The following is a 19,778-nucleotide window of genomic DNA, read 5'->3' as shown; positions in this document are numbered from 1 at the left end:
CACAATCAGACCATGAAAGTCTCCTAGATGGTCAGCCTGCGGCTTCCCGCAGGCCGCTTGCTGCCGAGCTTCCCTCCTGCAGCGCCGGGGCCGGGCTCGCTGAGTGCCCCGTGGGCTGGGGCGAGCCTGAGAGCGCCCGGCCAAGACGCCGGCGCGCCGGCGCGAGCGGTGCCCAGCCGCCCAAGGCGGGGTCCAGGCGCGGGGGCCTCGGCGCGGAGCCGGCCGTCGCTGCCGCTGGCTTGCTGAGCCCCTCCTGCTCCCCCTCCTTCTTTCCCCCCGTTTAGCTCCAGCGGGGCTTTAGAGCTCCTGATTTCATCCCTGCGTGTCTGAGCGACGCTTTGTATCCCCCCCCCCCCCCGCTGCCTCTCCTTCCCTCCGCTTCTCGCCTGCTCTCTTTTTGCGTTTTAGTTACCTGAGACGGTCGGTGCTCGGCCAAGCCCGATTCCCCGTCTCCCTGCACAATGGGAGGATTTGTTCCCTGGAAGTTTTCTCTAAAATCACCCCGGCCGCCTTCCCCTCGCGCTGGCCAAGACCCGATCAAATCCGTGCGGAGCGGTCCAGCGCTGCGGCTCGCCTCTGCAGCGGGGCTCGCCGCAGCCCGGCTGCTGCTGCGCCGGGACATCGTCCCCCGCGCGGCCCGCACGCTGCTTCGGTGCGAGCCCCGTGCTGCGTTGGCCAGACCTACGGGCATCCGCGTCCTTAACCGCCCCCGATGACTGGGTCTGGCATCTGGGGGACTTCAGGTGCCTTTGTAGGAAACCTCGGCCACCCCATCGCCTTCTCATTTGCTGGTCTGATATTAATTCTGAAATTGAAATTGTTGACTTTTGGCTGGGAGGAAATTTGGGGGAAAAAAATTGCCAAATGGACACCAAACTTGTATGAAATGATTTTTTCCCCCCATTTTTCTTTCTTTGAACTATCAGTATCATTGGAAACTCATCCGGGCAGGCAGGAATCCAAGTGTTGGAAGTGACATTTGGGTCTTGGGGCGTAAGAGGGAAGTGCATTTGGGAGCACAGCAGCCCGGGGGTGCACAGACACCCCCGCGTGCGAGAGCGCGGGGCTTCTCTCCTGGAAGAGCAGACGTAACCGCTGCTCGGGGCAGCCCTCGGCGCCGGGCGCTGGGGGAGGACGTGCTTGGAGCTGGGTTTCTGGGTCTCCTCGCTGAGCCTCTCCTCCCTTCACCCTCGCAGTTAAAAAAAATCGTTTTGGTGCGTGTTTCCTTCAGCGCGCAGGCTTGCCTTGTTCTTTAGATAAGATGTAACTAAATTAATCTCAAAATGCTGTTTCGGCTAAATTGAAACGCTTCCATTTAGCAAACATCAGAAGGGCTCGCTCGGACTTGCCCCAGCGCCCCGCAAACCCGCTTTTCTTCCAGCTAGCCCAAACTACCCGCTGAATTCGGCACAGATCTGTGAATAGTTTTGGTTGCTGCGAAACTGCATGGCGGGCGGGGGGGGGGGGGTAGACTGCTAGTGTACAAACTCGGCCGGTACCCAGCGGCGTCTCTCCTCCTTTTGCAGCTTTTTTTGCGTATTTTCCCTTTGGCTCGGGCAGATTTTCCCGCGGGCGTGCAGGGGCGCGGAGCAGCGCGCGGGAGCACGCCGGAGCGCCGCTCTCCAGCCGGGTTTCCCTCCGCTGCCTTGACTTTCTGATAAGTTACGATAAACTGCCCGGGCTGCGGCGGAGCTCAGCGGCGTCTCCCCGGTGCTGGCTAGGTCCTTAAAGTGCGTTTTTTAAACAAGAAAGTTGTGAGAAGGGGGAAACCGCATGCAGCTTGCGAGCGGCAGGCGGGTGGCACGAAAGGGAGGGGGGAGAAAAGTGCATTTCCCTGCTCGTCTGAGTAAATGTTTAATCGTCGGCTCGGCAAAAAAGCAGCTCAAAAGTGCTTTTTTCTCTCCGCAAGTCTGAACCAGTCAGCCTGGTGCCTCCTCCCTCTGGCTCACACCCTCCCTCCCACCCCTCCGGAGGAATATCCCAGCCCGCTCCAAGGTGCAGCTGGGCACCCAGGGGCGGCGGGGAGCCAGGCCGGCGCGGCGCTCGCTCCCGGCGGCGAGCGGGCGGCACGAGCGCCGGGGGGGGCCATGGGGGCCCCTCGCTGGAGACGGCTCTGCCTCTTGCTCCTGGCCGGTTTAACATCCTCCGTCATCCTGTACGGTCACTACTACGCCACGGTGGAGGCGCCCGCCAGCCCGCGGCTCCTAGCCAGGTAGGGGGGCCGCCGGGGGCAGCGGGGGCCGCCGGGGGCAGCGGGCTCCCGCGGCCGCTTGCTCGGTGCGGGTTATCGCGGCGGCGAGCCGGGCTGTTTGCTTGCTCGCGGGTGGGACCGCAGCAGCGGGCTCTGCCTCCCCACGGCACCCTGGGTGCCCCCGGAGGGACCCCCCCCCCAGGCTGCAGGGGAGGAGGAGGGGTGCAGGGGTCCTCGTGTGGCTTCAGCCCCACCCCCACACACAAAGAAGCCATCGCCGGGGCACTGCTGAGGGTGCTCAGCACCCAGCAGGATCAAAGCAGCTTCCAGCAGTAGCTCGGACGCTCTGCAAGAGCAACGTGTCCCTGCTTGGCTGATCCTGGGTGCGAGGTGGCTGATTTGCCCGAGGGGGGGGGGGTTGGCCCGGTGACTCCCCGTGCCCCCAGTGCTGCTTTACGCCAGCCTCGTGGCGGGGCAGGGCTGGCCCACAGTCCTTTCCGCTGAGCCCCGCTTTTCCTCCACCAGCGCTTGCAAATTCCCAAGGGCTCCAGCATTTCCTGGGCTCCAGCAGTTGGCATCTCCTCCTCTGCATTCCCCAGGTCTGCCCCCGCGTCCTCCACCCTCCCCGGGCCCCTTGCTGGGCGCGAGGCCGGGCGAGGGTGCTGGGGAGCAGGGCTGAGCAGGCGGGGACTGAGCGAGCCTGCAGGGTGCCCGGTCTGCAGGACCATCCTCCTCCTCTTCTGCAAGCACCAGGCAACTGGCAGCACCGTGCCCGGAGAGGGCTGCGAGTGCCCCTTGCCTCCACGCTGTGCTGCCGCGTCCCAGTGCTGCTGGGGGAGCAGCAGATCCTGGCAGCCGGCGCGGTGGAGCCCGGTGCTCCTGGGAGAGGGGCTGCAGGGCGCTGCTGGGACTGGAGCCGGTCCTGCGCGGTGCTGGGCTACGTGCAGCGAGCACCATGCTGGGGATGCGGGTGGAGGGGCCGGCGTGGGCTCCCTTTTGCCCAGCTGGGAGGTGCCAACTCTCTGCCTGACCCGTCCTGTCCTGCCACATGCATCTGGTGCGGAGACCCCGCACGCTCCTGCTGGGATGGCGCGAGCCAGAGCGCTTCCCTCTCACAGCCCTGCTTGGCACTTTGGGTCTATTTCTGTGCCGGTAGCCGCATGGTGTGATGCTTGGTGGTGACATGGTGCTGGGGTGGGAAACCGAGGCCCCCGAGAGCGGCCTGCTCTGCCCCAGGACCACGGCGGAGCGGTCGGCAGAGCCCCTGGCGCACGGTCCCCGGCTCTTCCCGGGGGCAGTCTGCAGAGGCGCAAACCCGGAGCAGCTTCAGCTCCTGCCCCATCTCAGCCTAAGCCCGCTCCTACCTCTGGCCCTGCACCGGGAACCCACAGCTCTCCCCGAACCTGGGGGGCTCCTGTCCCCGCATCCCTGTGGGCAGCAGGGCAGGACGGGCTGTCCCTGGCCTGGAGCAAGGCAGCAGGGAGCTCGCCTGAACCCTGAAACCTTGGGGACATTTCCCCCGCCGTACTGGGGAGCCCGCGGGGCCGGGTGGGACCCACCTGCGGCCCCCGCTTCCACAGACTCCAGGAAATTCCCCGCCGGAGGGTCTCCGGGAACGCTGGCGGCCGTGGCGTTAAGGCAGCGAGGATGAGCGAGGAGCTCTGCCCGTCCGGGCTGGCCGGCCGCCGCTCCGCCGCCCTGCGCCGGGGTGCGGGCGCCCGCTGCAGCTTGGCGCCTCGCAGCGGGTCCCGGGCATTTTGCGGGATTGAGCAAGCGGCTGTGTTTGCTCTGCTGCTCGGGCTCCCTCGCACGGGCTCGCTGGGCCCGGGGAATGTTTGTTTAAGATAGCAGCGCTGCAGCGCGCGCTCTCAAACACGGCTATCTTCAGGAAATTGCGAGGGGCGGCTGTGCGCTGGAGACGTAATATTTGTTGGTTCCTCCAGGGAGAGGGAACGCACCCAGACTTGGCTCTTGCCCGCGCTGGGGACCGCGCACGCGGGAGGCCGCGGGCTGCTCCTCCCCCGGGGCCGGGGGGGCCCGCTGCGCGTCGAGCCGGCCCCGGCGACGCTCGTCTGAGTCGAGCAGCGCTCGTGAGGCCGTAAACGCCCCGCCGCATCCCGGGCGGCGACGCCAAGGCGGCTCCGCGGCGCTCCCCGGGACGTCGGCGTGCCGGGACGCGGGGTGGCGGCGCGCGGCACGGCCCCCCGGGACGAGCGCTGCCGGTGGCCGCGGCGAGGTGGCCGCGGCGGCGGCGGAGCCGCGGGCCAGGCGAGCCCCCGGCCGGGCGGGCGCTCGGGCTGGCTCTATCAGCTTAGCAGAAATCCCGGACCCAGGCGAGTGCCAGAACAAACTATGAGCAAGCGCCGCGCATCGCCTTCGGTCGGACGTAGGTTCGACGTCAGCGAGAGCCGACATCTTTACCGAGAAACAGGAGTGGGAGATCTGGGAGCTGCTTTGTCCCAAGCAGGAGACCCGGGAGCCGGGAGCGACCCTCTGCTCCGGGGTCCGAGTGCTGCAGCCCTCACCTCTCGCTGCTGTGCCTGCTCTGGGGCAGCCTGTGCCCAGGCAGAAGGCAGGAAAGGCAGCGCGTGGGGACTGTCCTGCCCGGGAAGGGTGCTCGTCCTCCCCGGCGCAGTGCCTGTGCTCCTCAAGCAGCATCAGCGCGGTGAGGAGCAGGAGCAGACCCAGGGGGAGGCAGCCCCTGCCCGCTGACAGACGACTCGCAAAGTCCTCGTGAAGCATGAGCACAAGGGGACCACCACCGCCGGGGCTGGAGGCACGTCCTGCTCCTGGTGGCTTTGGGGATGGAGCAGTGCACAGAGCGGCTGCGTGGCTGGGCCAGCGCTCCCAGCACCTGGGGAGCCGGAGGAGAGCGTTGGTGCCCCGGCGGGGGCAGCTCTCTGCAAGGGCTGCCATGAGCGGAGCAGATCTCGGCACTTTGTCCCTTTGCTGTGGGTCACGCAGGCTCTGAGATACGTGTGCAAAACCAGACAGACTGCCCAGGGCTGCCCCGGCTGTCTGCAGCTCTGCCGGGCACCAGGGTTTAACCCACTCCGGGTCAAGCACTTGTAGGGCCTCCAGGCAGCTCCCCACCATCCTGGGGCAGCTTTCAGCCGTCCTGGGGCTCATGGAGGCAAAAGCTGGTGGGGCTGGGAGCACCTTGGGTTCACATTAGACACAGGGAGTGAAGACCTCCATGGACGTAGGCTCTAGTAAGGAATCTGAGGCAGGGCTGCTCGCAGTAGCGTTCAGAGGGGTGCATGGAGGAGGCCCTTGCTTTCAGCCTGCTGTTTGGGGTGTGTGAGTCCTGTCCTTAACCATGACTTTGTCTACACAGGCATTGGAGGACGCTGCCTGGGCTGTGCCATCTGTTTGCCAGGAGAAGGGCTAAGTCCTTCTGCAATCTGTCCCGCCTCGAGGTGCATGGTGCGAGCGATGGCAAAAGCCATGGTGTTTGGTGGAGCTTCCTCCCACCAGCAGGGAGTCTTGTTTGCCCTGGACCTTGTGGGTCCTTGGGCAGTCTCCATCCTCAGAGGTTTTCCAAGCACAGCTGGATACAGCCCTGTGCAAGCTGATCTGACCTCATCAGTGCCCCCACTTGGAGCAGCAGGTCAGACCAGACCCTCCTGAGGTCCCTTTCAACCTGAGTTATCCCAGGAGTTGAGCATGGGGAACCGGCAGGTTTGAGGTCGCTGTGCTTCGTACTCTGTTTCAAGGAAGGAGAGCTGCAAAGCCTGCTGGTGGGCCGAGCAGTGCGACACCCGGGCGTGCGGCGGGGTGCCAGAGCCCTCAGGGTGATGCTGCGAGCAGGGCGCCACAGAAACCCTGGGACTCTGCACAGTCATGGTTAAGGACAGGACTCTGCACGTGCTGGGGAAAGGCCACGGCAGGCTGCGTTAGCACCTCTCCCAGCTCAGTTTCACTTTGCACAGCTGCAGCAAACGTGGCTTAACATCAACAGCAAATGAGCCTCGCAGGTGGGCTCAGGAAGGAGAACAGCCCAGAAAGTAGTTCAGCTACCAGGGTCCAATATTCAGCTTCTTCTACCGCAGGCGTCCTTTGTGGTCAGGAGCAACTCGCCTCTCGGGATGAGCCAGCCTCAGACATTGAGAAGGGGAGAAACCCCCACCTTCGCTGGCAGGAAAGGGCTGGGGGAAGGTGAAGGTGGTGAGGTGGAAGGTGTGCACCTGGGGCTGAGGTGGCTAATGGTGAAGGGCTGGGCTGGGCTGGGCTGGGCTGAGCTGGGCTGGAGGGAGGCAAAGCTAGCGAGACTGGCTGGGATGCAGGCAGCAGCCTGGTAAGCAAGGGGACATGATTTCAAGGTTTACTGGTGGGCTGAGCCTTGGTGGCTTAAAAAGAAGAGCATGTGGCCAAACGGGGGGGAGGACTGATGTGTGTGTGCTTGGGAGATACGTGCTATCATGGTGCTTTGGAGAGGTCCCTTTGCAGGAGGTGGTTCTGGCTCCGGTTTTGGACTGGGGAGGGTTATTCGCTTCCCAGCTCAGCCAGCTCCAGGCTCCTGCTGGTGCAGGACGTCACCCTGGAGCTGGGGATCTCCCCATGTTGTCAGATCAAGAAACAAATGAGGCTTTGGTGGCTTGCTGGGGATTAAGCTGCATGGGAGCTCCAGCAAAGATGTGCTGCAGCTACCTGCAAAACACTGCTTGTAGCTGCTATGAGACACTTAAAGCTCACTACAAGGGGGAACTTTGCTTAGACTGACGTAAGTGGCCTGTAACTGGAGGAAATGGGCTAAAGGAGCAGCTTTCAGTATGACTACAAGACCCTGCCCCGGAGGTCTTGTAGGGCTTTCAGGAGTCCTTCTGTATTTTGGTCAGTGTCTCACGGCACACAGACCTTGCCAGGATAGTTTGGGTTTCATCCAGAAGCCAAGAGAATGGGCAAGTTTGGTCAGGCTGGGTTTATTTAGATTTTTGCAATGATAACACCAGAAATGCCTTGTGGAAAGTTGCAGCTCTGGAATATTTTATCACCTCGGGTACCCAAAAGAAAAAAAAGGGGGGGGGGGTCAGAAAGAAAATGCACGTCGCAGAGGCCCCTTGCAGCCTGAGAGCCCAGCAAGGATGTCCATCGGCAGCGTTGCGGGCTCGGGATGCTGCAGGGAGCCGCCCCGTACCGGCGGGGCTGGGAGGACGAGCAAAGCCGCGGCGACGGCCGCAGCACGGAGCGCGGCGTGCCGTGCCGCGCCGGGTCTGCTGCAGGATCCGGGCTGCAGCGGCGGTTCGCCCGTGGCCGCTTGCGAGCAGCTGTCTCCCATCCTCTCGTGCCGCCCGCAGTGGAGTGGTGTCAGCCCTCCTCTCCCGCACAGAGGTGATTTCTTTCCCTTGCAAGTGCAGAATGCATGTTCCCCTTCCCTGATGCGCTTCCAGGCTTGGAAAAGTGGATGTGGACACAGTTAGCAAGTACCCTGCATAGCAAAGGAATAAAAATCCTCCTAGTTGTTCTTTTCCCATTCCGCTAATGAACAAAATACTTCCTGCCTTTCCAGTATGCTGGAAGTTTAGGCTCTGTACCAGCTCCTACCGACAGCATCAGCAGCCTGGTCACAGCCTGGGTTTCCAGCCCTAAAGACTTGGGCTGTGCACTTGGAGGAACCTCCAGAAGCTCTCGGTTTCCAATTGCTTTTCCTAAAAAAGCATCTAAAAGCATCCTGGACTTCCCAGCTTGCCCCAGCTACATCTTCCTACTTGAGTTAGGGAATAGTGTGAGAATTTCTTGGCATCTGCAGTGATGATAGAAAGCGCTGGAGAGGTTTGTGGCCCTCTGCATCTCTCAGGGTTTCCCCAAGGCAGCAAGCTGGGCTGGATGCAGTGTTACAGAACATGCAGCGGCTGGTGAGATCCTGGAAGGGGAGATCCCCAGGGAGGTGATGGCTGGTTTGGAAGAGGAGTTAACTGCAAACTCTTCCATCCTGCGCTTTCTGCGCAAGCCCAGTGTTCTGCAATCTGCAGCTCCAGGGCATGTGAGGCAGGTTAGTGGTGGACCCAGGCAGCAGTGGTTGAAGGTGGCCTTGATGGAGGTGACTTGGTCCTGACCTGTGGCTCTGGGCTTGTGTGGCGGATCTCACTGCGGCGTGCTGCAGTTTGGGGTCACCTCCCCAGCTGAGCCCCTGACGCCGTCTCGTTCCAGCCTGCTGCAGCTGGCACCGCTGGTCCTGGCTCCTTCGGAGACGCTGAGCCGAGCGGGGAGCCACGGCTGGGCCCAGGAAGGCGGGTTGGAGAGGTGAGCAGGCACGGTCCATGGTCCCTGCCGGGGCAGGGAGAGCCCACCCTGCCGCCTTCGCCTTCTCCCGCACCCACGCAGCAGATTTTTAACTCCACTATGTTTTCCCCCCCCCTTTCTAGAGGGAAGTCCTTTAAATCTTCCTCTGAGTTGGTGAAGGACAAACTCACCAAAAGCCAGGTAATAATTAGCAAAATGCTGTTAGCGTCTCTGGTGCTTTCTCCTTGCTGGGTTTTGTTGGCTCAAGGTCTATGCAGGGAAGTTGAGGAGATATTTTACTGCCGTGCCTGCTCCTGGTGCGCCTGCTTGCCTGCACCGTGTTGGCATGGTAGAGCTGGTTTGAACCTCACTGAGTCCTCTCGTGGGTGAAGCCCAGCTCTGCTCGGCGCTGGGCTGGCAACGGGGGTGTCTGCCCTCAGGCTTTTCAGGGACGTTTTTGCTACAATAACAACGCTGGCTGAACCACACCACTTTAAATCCATTCATGGAAAATACAACAGAGCCAGCACAAAACAAAGCGAAATGGAAGTCGTAGAGGTGGCAAGAAAGTACCAGAGTCATTAACCATGTCTGGAGGCCCCTTAGCAGAAAATGACCCTGGAGGAGATGTTAAGTCTCTCGATTTGCAAAGCTGTGCTCTCCAAGTGCCTTTGAGCCCTGATCCTCCCAGCCCTGGCGAGGCGGTAACAGCTGGGGAAACTGAAGCACGAGGGAGTGATCCAGTAGTAAATGGGATGGATGAGGAATATTTCCATCTCTGGGTTTGTCCTTTCCTTGGTGACTGCCGAGTGGTGGAGAGGTTAGCAGAGCAGGTTCCCAGGGCAGCCTGGGAACTAAACCGTAGTCCTTTCTTCCTTCCAGCCCAGCACTTGCCTCCACTCTGTGACAGCCAGAGCAAAGGCAGACCCCAAATTTGGGGAGCTCTTCCACTTTGACACCCCCGTGCTGATGTGGGACCAGCACTTCAGCCCGGAGACCTGGGACAGGCTGAAGGCGCGACACGTCCCGTACGGCTGGCAAGGCTTGTCCCATGCAGGTACAGGACCTGATCGGGCTGGGGATGGCTGGCAGCGGTGGGGTGAGGAGGGTGACGGGAGAGTGCACGGCCGCTCAAAGGGGATGGAGGAGCCCAGCAGAAAGGACTGAAGCTGCGGGGTGGGTGAAGAAACCCTGGAGAGAAACTGGGGACCTTGTTCTCCTCCCACTTGGCCTGCCAGGGAGCGGCATGGAGGGGAAGGCTTTGCAAACACCGCTTGCTGCATCTTGTGACATTTTCTCCGAATAAAAGCTTCAGTGTCTGTATGATTATTAACTGGGGCCCGGAGGACCTCGGACAACCCGCTCCATTGTTGCAGATGAAGATTGTTTCCCTTCCTACCCCAAACCTACTCTCTGCTCTTCTCCAGCAGCCGCCGGCTTCAATCCCTGGATTGTGAAGGGTGGAGGGAAGTGTTGGGGGCAGCAGGGGGAGGAAGCTGGGGGAAGCAGCAGACCGGCAGTGGGCAGCGGCAGCTGCAAGGGAGCATTGTTGGAAGAGGAGAAGGTCGGCCGGCACTCGCATCGGCATCTGCAAGGCTGGGCCGGGAGCGCTCCGGACGCATCCCTGTGCCTAGCACGGCACTGCTGTGGCTGCTGTCCAGAGCTGGCCTAGAAACGTGGGGGGCTACGAGGTGCCGACGCCAGGGTAAGCCCAGGATAGGGGAGGGGCTGGTCTGTGGCTGCCACCACGGAGGGAGGATTCAGCCTTTTTGGGGGCTACGAAGCACTTACTAGCTGGTGTCCATCCATCCATCCTACCTTGTTAGGCCCCCTCCTCTGCATGAGGATGGCACGGGCTTTCTCATGTGCTGCTCGTAGATGTCATCCTGCGCAAGCCTGTCTGCGCGCACTGCCGCATGCCCGCTGTCCACGCACGGCCGCGCTGACACACGCCTCCCCCCCTCTCGGTGTCTCTGCTGACTGGCTCTGGCTTGATCCATTTCAGCTGTCGGCAGCACGCTCCGGCTCCTCAACACCTCCTCCAACAGGCGCCTCTTCGACAGAGACAACTTCCCCAGGGGCTGCGTCCGCTGTGCCGTGGTGGGCAACGGTGGCATCCTCAACGGCTCACAGCAGGGCAAGGAGATTGATGCTCACGACCTGGTGTTCAGGTAGGATTGCTCTGTCGGGGCCTGGCAGCTGCCCGGGGCCGGTGTCCAGGCAGGATGGGTCTGGGAGCCTGCAAAAGTCTCCTGCAGGGACAGGCAGTGGATCAGGGCTGCCCAAAGCTCCTGCACAGTTGGGAAGTTGCTGGGGGAAAGTACAAAGAGACAACTTTCTCATGGTCTTGCAGCAATGACTGTCATTGCTGGGGCCCAGTGTTGATTTAATGGTTGCTGAACATTCCTGGTGGTGACGTGCTCACAGCAATGGTCCGTACCTGCTCTCTCGTGATGGCATAACCAGGATGAACTCCAGCCATCCTCAGTTGGCGTGGGGTGAGGAGCATCCACTTGGGTGGCATGGGCACTGGCCCAGAGAGCACCCAGCTGTAGACACATTTACTGCAATCTTCCTACAGGCTCAACGGTGCTGTGATCAAAGGCTTTGAGGAAGATGTTGGTACCAAGATCTCCTTCTATGGTTTCACAGTGAACACAATGAAGAACTCCCTTATTGCCTATGAGGAGTATGGCTTCACCCAGATACCCCAGGCCAAGGTGAGATGCCCTGGGTTCTCAGGGCCTGTCGGGGTGGGGAGGGGTTTTATCCCAAACTGTTCCCTGAGGCCAGGCTACATCTTGCCCCCAAACCTCCTCCAAGTCTTGGGAGACCTTGGCCCTACCAAAGTACCGTGTGTCTGTTCCTGTACCCCCACTGCAGGACCTGAGATACATCTTCATCCCCTCAGATGTGCGGGACTATGTCATGCTGAAGTCAGCCATCCAGGGCAGCCTGGTCCCCGAGGGCTTGGACAAGGGTGACGAGTGAGTAACCCCCTGGCCTCCCCGCAAGCACCCCCAGTGCCTTCAGGCTGGCATGGCACCAGACTGCTGCTGTTTGTGCAAAGGGTGAATGCACCATGGTGGGTGAATGTGCCAGTGCGAGCTGTGGTCCGTGGGGATTATCCAGCCCACCAGGCTCTGTGGGATGGAGGTCTCCTCCTACCTCTTCTTGCTCCTTCAGGGCGCTGCAGGATTGTGACTTGCCTGCCATCACCCAGGAAGTTGGGACACAGCAAGGACTTATCACCCAGGAAGCAAGGACAGGCCAAAGTTACTTTTCTGCCTCCTCTTCCCTCCCAGAGACTGCTGGTTCCTATGACTCATTTTTGGGGCTGTGTTGGGCACCAAAAAGCCTTGCCCAGGGTATCCAGCTGTGGCTGACTTGTTGCAATACAAACCAAAGCTGTGTGTCTCGCTGAGCTTCTGCCTCGGGAGCTGAATGGGGAGGCTCGGTCCAGAGAGTGGAGAATGTTGTGCATTCAGTGCCCTCGAGCTGTCTGGCTCCTTCAGCTGATGCTTTTGATGGCCTTGCAGGACAAATCCCAAGTGGCCCCAGGACTTCTATGACAAGAATTCTGCTTTTTCTTTCTCCCTGCTGCAGGCCACAGAAGTATTTTGGACCAGAAGCATCTGCAAAGAAGTTCAAGCTGCTGCATCCAGATTTCCTACATTATCTAACAGCAAGGTAAGGAAACCAAGGGGCCGTAAGGCAAACCGTTAACTTAGCCCCCGTGGGGTCTTCTTGAGCATTGGCTCTGCATGGATCTGCTCAGCTCTTTGTCACCAGCTATAGCCAGATCACCTGATTCCCAGCCCCTCTCTCTTAAGTACAATCTTGCAGCTGCTCCCCACCATCAATACAGTCCCAGTCCACCCTAGCCACTGGAACCACCTCTGTCCCATTCTCTGTGGCCAAGGCCAAGAGATTTCCACCTGTGCCATGGCCGTTTAGCACAGGACAATTCATGTTGTTTCACAGCAGGAAGATAAGAGTTCTACATCGTCACCACCTTCACCTTGCCTTTGTTTCCTTCAAAGTAGTAGGCTAATGCTGACCTAGTCTAACAGAAGCAAAGGTAGGGACCAAGGGGATTATCTTTTTCTCTGTTTCATGAAACTAGATGGCTAGGTCAGGGTGACTGAGAGCAGTGGGGAGGTGCCCTTTTAGCATCCTGCAGAGAATGAGTGGAACCTTAGTAGCAGGCATCAGAGAATCCACAAGACAGTTAAGAATGCTACGAAAGGATGCATTTCAGTCACTGCTCCTGCTTTATCAGACACCAGACTCCAAGTGCCTGGTGCGTGCTGGAAAAAACAAGAGACTGCCGTTGTAGTGTTTGAGGGCCTCGGTGCTGTGCCAGTTGGTAGAGGTCTTTCTAATCTGCTGTTTTTGCTGACAGGTTCTTGAGGTCAGAAATCATCAATACACAGTATGGCTACCTCTACATGCCCAGTACTGGTGCGCTCATGCTCCTGACAGCGCTCCATACCTGTGACCAGGTAAATGGCCCCAGGGCCATCTTCCCCCAGCACCTGGAAGGGCATGGCCACCCTCTGCTGCCTGGAGCCTGGAAATGGCCAGTTATGTGGCAGAGCTTAGTGTGGGCTAATCTGTCCTTCTGGGGCTTCCAATGGCGATGAGCGTGTCCTGGTGGAGCTGACTGGTTGCTGTTCTATATGTGTCACAGCTCCAAACTCTGTGACTCCACCTGAATCTATTCCCATGCTTTGCCAATCTGTTTCATTACCCTGTCTGCCGCAGGTCAGTGCCTACGGGTTCATCACTGACAACTATGAGCAGTTCTCGGACCACTACTATGAGCTGGAGAAGAAACCGCTGCTGTTTTATGCCAACCATGACATGATGCTGGAGGCAGAGCTGTGGAAGAGCTTGCACCAAGCAGGGATCATGAAACTTTACCAGCGGTGAGGCAGGGCAGCAGCCCATGGGGGTCAAGGCCCTCGGACTCTCACTATGTCACAGAAGTGGTTCTTCTCCTCTTTCCTGAAGGCCTCTTTCTCTTTCCTAAGGCCATCCAGGACTCCTAGGCTAGCTGATGAGGCACAGGCCCTCTACACTTCAGTTGCTGGCAGCTGCCTGACAACTTGCAGCAGGTCAGCAGTGTGGGTAGATGGTAAGGGGCAGGCCAAAGGGGTTAGGGAAATGCTGCAACATTTCCTCAGGGATCTGCAGGAACTTGTTTTGTAGCTTAGCGCAATCGAACATGGCCTTTGTGGTACCAAGCACGACTGCTTGTGGCTGTGACCTCCCAGTGCCACAAACACCTCTGTGGGGCAACACCAGCCCCCGGGAAGAACTGTGTTTGGCTGCCAGTAGGAGCAGGATGATGGAGGAAGAGGACGCTGGAAAAGTGTGGGTGTGACAGCCCCATTCTGTTTTTTGTCTTCCCTGGAGGTTTACAACCTGCTCTCTATGAGTGTAAAGCCTCTGCCTGGAGAACACCCAACTGGTCCTTTACCTTTCTATCATACTGCAGGACCAAGAACCATCAGCCCAAATGCTCCTCACCATGGTGAGATTGCAAAGGGCATGAATCCTTAGACTAGATTGTTCAACTAACCAAGAACGGTGGTGTGTTTGGAGGACACCTCTCACTTAGACTGCAAAAAGCTTGACCACTACAAAACTGGATTGATGGGCATGTCTTTCCAGAAAGATTTCTTCACCTCCATCACCAGAAGATAGTAGAGGCTTGGCTGCCCTCTCCTATAACAAACATAAGGATGTAATGTGTCTGCAGCTCTTTTCCCCTTTTTCTGTTGTGATACTGGTCAAGGAAGCAAAGAGTCTTAAAAGAAAAAAAAATATCCATCAGGTATGACTAGGATTACTGCAGCTCAGCTGGAACATCAGAAAGTTGGCTAGCCTTTGATCATCCAGGAGAGTTAGCCTAGTGCCCTCTCCTCCCCCCTTTTTTTTGCATTGGGATCATGTGATGCCCTCCACACGCTTTAAGAAGGCATTCCTCCCTCCCCCCAATACCAGAGGGGTTAGGGAACCAACAGCTCATGGTGCAAGTCTGAACTATCATCAGTCTCATTTAAAAATATGTAATATATATCTACTCAGGAGAAAAAAGGTCTTGAACCCCCTCAGCTACCTGCTGTAAGCCAATGCTGCGTAACTAGGAAGACCCTCCGGGGATAATGCTACTTCAGCAACCAGTGGCTGGCTAGAGGGATGGTACTACACAATGGAGGAGATGGTGTAATTTGAAACATTTTCCCACTTTGTATAATTACATAAATGTTGAATGACCATGTTCTTTTATGCCTGCTTCCGTTGTTTTGGTGAATGCAGTGGGGTGACACCCCTCCTCCCCCTCCCACAATGGAAAGGCTGTAGCACACAACAGTGAGACTTAGACCTGGCGCTAACCAGATGTGGAGATGCGGAGCAGGAGAGGAGTGGGGCCTGCAGTCCGTTCCCCCCCCTCCCCCCCCAGAAGCAGGGAGGCCTGGCTCACTCACCCAGCAGTTGCTGGCTACAACTGATGAATGAGCCTAATGTACCAAGTCAGAGGGCCACTGTGACAACTTGCCTAAACTGGTTTGAGCACAGTATTTCTCACTTTGGATGCTATTTGTTGTCAGCTGAAGAGAAGCACATAGCTGCAGAGATGGTAACAGATAAGAGCCTGGCAATTGGCCAGGAAACCTCAAAACTCCCTCTCAAGCTCAGTCTATCTTTAAGGCAGCAGGCTAAATTCAGCTATTTCGAAAGGGTAGTAGGGAAGGCTAGTAAGAAAGTCCATTTCAGATGTAATCTCTAATGTGGAGACCATCTTGTGTTCTCAGGTGAGTCTCAAATTAACTTCTGTTCACGTCAGAGAAACTTTACAATGGCATTGAGGCAGCCTGTTAGGCCTGTTTTCATACGCAAGCACACTCAGCAGGTAAAGCCTCTTCCCTGACAAGAACTAGCCCGATTCTCACAGCACCTGGCAAAGACAGCACCACAACCCCTCAAAACCAGTTCCGACCAAACTGCAGCACAGCCTGTAAGCATGGCTTTGTTAGCTGCACCATGACATATGAGCAAAGAGAACTGCTTCTAAAATGAATGCTGTCACTGTAGAGCAGCCTGCCAGGACTCCAGTCCAGCTCATCGCCTGCAGAGGTGTTTGTTTGACTGCACAGAACCAGCAGCTATTCCATTCACAGACCCACCTTTCCTATTTCAAATAGAAGGTTTTCCAGCTAATGGCCTAGCCTAGCACTGGTGTTGATTTAAAAACAGAGGTGCTTAACAGATAAGGAAACTGATGGTTGTACTACCGCCTCCCATCTTCCTCTTATCTGAACTTCCAGATAGCCTATAAGAAACATTTTTATCTGTCCTAAAACTTAGTCATATCATGTTTTGCCTATGTAAACTCACCTTGTCACACTGCTACCATCAATTGCATTTCTTTAGCTTTCAGCCTGTTCCCCTCTGAAGACACTGAAAACTCTTTTGGTATTTCAGAGAGGAAGGCTTTGTTATGAAAAGTAAGCTTACAGTGGCCTGCATTTCAGTAACTATTTCAAAATGAAGTTCTTTCAACTGCTCAAAATCATTTCTGTTTGAGTAGATGTCCTTAACAAGAAATTTCGACTTCCAAGATTTTCAGTAATTTACTTTATTCTGGAACAGACGACAGTAGGGAACAGCCTTTTCTTCCAGGCAGCTGTAGACCAGGCCCTAGTGGAACAGACAGCATCAGAGCGAAGGCAACAGTCAGTTGAAAAGCTCTTTGCATTATTTAATCAAGAGATCTCAGAAAGCTGAAAAGCAAGCTTAAGAGATGCTGTGACCAGCTGTCAGGAGACTTCATATTGAACATGAAGAGTTTGCTCTTCCCCACATCACACCTCACTAGAGCCAGGACTCTGGCATTCAAAGAACTGGTCCTCTTAAGCCCAGGGCACTAGTATCCAAATCCTCTTTGGCCTTAGTGGGAACTTCCCCGTGATGCAGTTGCAGCAGCCACTGAAGAGCAAGGAGGAGCCTGCAGTTATTCAGGGTGGGCAATTTACATCATTTCAAATGAAGTACCAGTGGCCAGGCTCTATTCGTGAGACCCACTCCAGAGTAATTTTTCTTTTGGTGCTTCTGGAGTTAGGAGATGCAACAAAACTATGCTAGAACTACTTCCCAACAGGTTTGAATTGTTTCTGTCCATCTTTATTCTCCAAGTACTGGATGGCTTTTAGTTTTCTTATTTACCACCAGATCATCTCTTTGCTTTTCTGCCCCTTCCCTTGTGCCCTGGAACCCAAGAGCCCTAACACACTGTTCCCAGTAACTTGTCCTACTTGGAACAAATCCATATTGACAGAGCACTGACCATGACTGCTTTAGCATCATCTCCTCCCCTTTTACATACCAGCCTTGATTTCTGAGAATGTCCGTTGTTGTCAGATCTGCTGGTTCAGCTTGTCAGCATTCGTCACTGACCTTCAGCAAACAACTGCAAATCCTGTAAAACAAATGAAGCATTGAGCTGCTCAGTGGAATACACTTGTCAGTCACCTGGAGATACAGTACTGTTGTGCAGTGTGTGTATTCAGTGACTATAAATCAGGTGAGAGAAAAATGCACTTCCTACTTGCCCTCCAAGCTGTTACTGCACATACTGTTTGGACAACCACCACAAAAAGCTCTTTGAGAATCTAGAACTAAACCACACTGTGACAGGACCAGTCAGTGCTTGTACTCTCTGCACCAAGTCTTGCCACATCTGGGCTCATGAGGGCAAGCTGCTGAACATAGCCTGAGCAGATAGGACTGTTTCTGCTATAAAATCACATCACAACTGCAGGGGGGAAAGGGGACACAGCTTTTGCCCTTCTGGTCCCATTGAAGTCATTTTAGTAGGAGGCTTATTAAGGAGAAATTTATTAAGCCTCAGTATACAGTTATTTCTGTCTCACAGCTGAGCTGTCAGACAAGGATAATAGCAAATCACAAGCTTAGCACAACAGAGCCGTATCCCTCAAACAAAGGAACAGTTTGCCAGCGAGTCTCTCTCAAAGACAAGAAACTTCGGGAGGTGGCTGCTATTTAAATCCTCACTTAAGAAAAAAGCATCAATTTTGAGGCTTGTGGTTTAAACCTCTTTTAGTTATTCAAGCAGAAAACAACTCTCGGTGTCATTATACAGAAGCATCTTAATGCAAAACCTTCCTTACAGCCAAGAGCAATTCACTTATCTGGGATGCAAGCTATCTATAATTTATTTTGAGAAATACATTTGAGCAGACTTGAGTCAAACATATATCCCAAAAAGGAGGGTTCCTTGGTGCACGTCCTTTCTAGGATCACCATTTGGTGTACATGAGCTGCACCTCCCCAACTCCAGCAACCTGACGCAAGTTTAGAACAGTCCCAGTGCATCTCTAGATGAGCACACAGACCAATTATGCTTTCACTAGGCCTATTCCCACGACAAGCACACTTCTGAAATGAGCTGTGTCAAGTGTCTCCATAATGGGGTGTCATCCAATCCCTCCTACCTCTAATCCCTTTTGCTTTCACTCATCTTTGACCATGCTGACAACCAGCTGCTCTAATGGGTACCAGCTACATTAAAATTCGTATTCATTCTATGCTGCCTTTCAATTTGTGCTCCATGATAGCAAAGGGATACACACTCAGGTGGCAGCTGCAACAAAGCTACAGCCTTGATTGGCTTAATTACATTAATCAAGCCACTGGGTTTTATATCTACTCCCAGCAGCTCCAGGGACCAGGAGGCTATCATCTGACACAGCAGAACAAATCTTGCTTCCACAGCCCAGCAACAGAGGAAGAATACAAGATAGTTACCCAACAGATTCAGGTGTTTCTCTGCATTGTGCAGCTGGTGAAGGCTTAATGTTAGCCCAGTGAAGTAACCAGCTTAGTTCAAGTTCCCAGAAAGGTGAGTGAAAAGGGTATTTTTAACCTTGCTTGACAACACGCTGTGCTCTGAAATAGAGGAAAGGGACAGAGTTAGTTCATGAAACAGGCTGCTCTTTTACCTTTGGGTCCTTAACGCTGAGCCTCAGATTCACGTTTCCACAGAGGGAAGATCAGTTTCAGACAGGGATAACTTTATCATCACTAGCTCAGCTTCCAGAGCCGTTAAAGCCTGGACCCCACAGGCCCACCCCGCGAACGCAGGTCTGCTCTTGCCTTCGCACGCTCCTCGCCCCGCGCAGGACAAGACCCCGCGGACAGGCCGCTCCCCCACGGGCCGAGAGCCGCCGAAGGCCGGTCCAGGCCTGCAAGCTGAGCCGGGGCCGCAGTGCCGGGGCGCCCCGGAGGCCCCTTCCCGACAGGGCCGCCGTGGGCAGGCCCAGCCCGCCTGAGGCGCAGCGCACGTCGCGGGCCGCCATCACCGGCGACCACGCAGCACCGGGGCGCTCCGCGTGCGCCGCTGCGTCCCCGGAGGCCACCATCGAGGCCTCGCCGCTGCCCCAGAGGCGTCCGCACCGTCCCCGCGCCTCTCGGAGCCGCCGCGGCCGCGGATGCCCGCGGATACCGGGGCGCCCCCACTCACCGCCGCCGCCATGTCGGGACGCGCGCGCAGGGGCCGCAGAAAGGAGGGCGCGGGCGGGCTGCGCGCGCCAAGTCCCGGCGCGGGGGCTCCTGGGAGGCGCAGTCCGGCCGCGGGGGCTCCTGGGAAGTGTAGTCCGGCCGCGGCGCGGCCCGCGGGCGCTGTCCCGCGGCCTGGCCGCCGCCGCGGTGACGGGGGCCTTCCCTGGGCTGCTAGAGGCTTCCGCCGGCCGGACGAGCGCTGCCGACCGTAGGAAGGGGCCCCTCGGAGGGCAGCTAGCAGACGGCGCCCCTCACGGCGTGAGCTGGAAGCGCTGCGAAATCCCCTCGGCAGGGGAACGCGGGCGGCCAAGGCGCCCTCGGACATCGGCCGTTTCCAGCGCGAGCGGTGGCGCGCAAGGCCGCGGCGGCCCTCCGTGCCCGCCGCGGCCCTCCGTGCCGGCCCGCGGCCCTCCGTGCCGGCCCGCGGCCCTCCGTGCCCGCCGCGGCCCTCCGTGCCCGCCGCGGCCCTCCGTGCCGGCCCGCGGCCCTCCGTGCCGGCCCGCGGCCCTCCGTGCCCGCCGCGGCCCTCCGTGCCCGCCGCGGCCCTCCGTGCCGGCCCGCGGCCCTCCGTGCCGGCCCCCGGCTGCGCTGGGCAGGACGCGCCCCGGGCCGCGTGGGAGCTGCCAGCAGCGAGTCTCTGCCTCGTGGCAGCTCAGGCCCAGGGTGTGGGGACTTGAGAGCTTCAGTGTCCCCCTGCCCGCCGTGGGCGCCCTGAGGAGCCCGTTGCGGGGGCCCTGGGCTTGGTGGGAAAGGAGAGCGACAGGCCTGTGCTGAT

General features: G+C 57.6%; 1 protein-coding gene, 1 long non-coding RNA gene and 1 other non-coding gene across 3 annotated transcripts; 1 reads left to right on the top strand and 2 right to left on the bottom strand.

The window, feature by feature from the left end:
* The first annotated feature begins 2,027 nt into the window (after positions 1–2,027).
* Positions 2,028–14,727, top strand: ST6GALNAC2 (ST6 N-acetylgalactosaminide alpha-2,6-sialyltransferase 2). Its single transcript, XM_062591619.1, has 10 exons — positions 2,028–2,212; positions 8,342–8,434; positions 8,557–8,614; positions 9,296–9,470; positions 10,419–10,584; positions 10,995–11,133; positions 11,297–11,400; positions 12,020–12,103; positions 12,819–12,918; positions 13,181–14,727. The coding sequence occupies exons 1-10, from the start codon at positions 2,088–2,090 to the stop codon at positions 13,346–13,348; spliced, it is 1,212 nt and encodes a 403-aa protein (XP_062447603.1). The 5' UTR covers positions 2,028–2,087; the 3' UTR covers positions 13,349–14,727.
* Positions 14,728–16,045: 1,318 nt separating this feature from the next.
* On the bottom strand, positions 16,046–19,050 carry LOC134149148 (uncharacterized). The gene is made up of 4 exons (XR_009960365.1): positions 18,966–19,050; positions 18,251–18,391; positions 16,809–16,901; positions 16,046–16,123 (listed from the first exon to the last, which is right to left on the bottom strand). It is a non-coding gene; the product is annotated as an uncharacterized LOC134149148 (long non-coding RNA).
* On the bottom strand, positions 18,461–18,535 carry LOC134149222 (small nucleolar RNA R38). The gene has a single exon (XR_009960380.1). It is a non-coding gene; the product is annotated as a small nucleolar RNA R38 (small nucleolar RNA).
* Positions 19,051–19,778: the final 728 nt, after the last annotated feature.

This window comes from Rhea pennata, chromosome 19 (genome assembly GCF_028389875.1).
Source record: "Rhea pennata isolate bPtePen1 chromosome 19, bPtePen1.pri, whole genome shotgun sequence".
Classification (NCBI taxonomy): Eukaryota; Metazoa; Chordata; class Aves; order Rheiformes; family Rheidae; genus Rhea; species Rhea pennata.
This window is presented reverse-complemented; position numbering and strand designations above follow the sequence as displayed.

Excerpts from the sequence above, each read along its gene's own strand:
- ST6GALNAC2 (XM_062591619.1), top strand. The coding sequence starts at position 2,088 with ATGGGGGCCCCTCGCTGGAGACGGCTCTGCCTCTTGCTCCTGGCCGGT. Across the intron at positions 8,615-9,295 it reads ACAAACTCACCAAAAGCCAG|CCCAGCACTTGCCTCCACTC; the intron begins GTAATAATTAGC and ends TCTTCCTTCCAG. Across the intron at positions 11,134-11,296 it reads CCCAGATACCCCAGGCCAAG|GACCTGAGATACATCTTCAT; the intron begins GTGAGATGCCCT and ends CCCCCACTGCAG.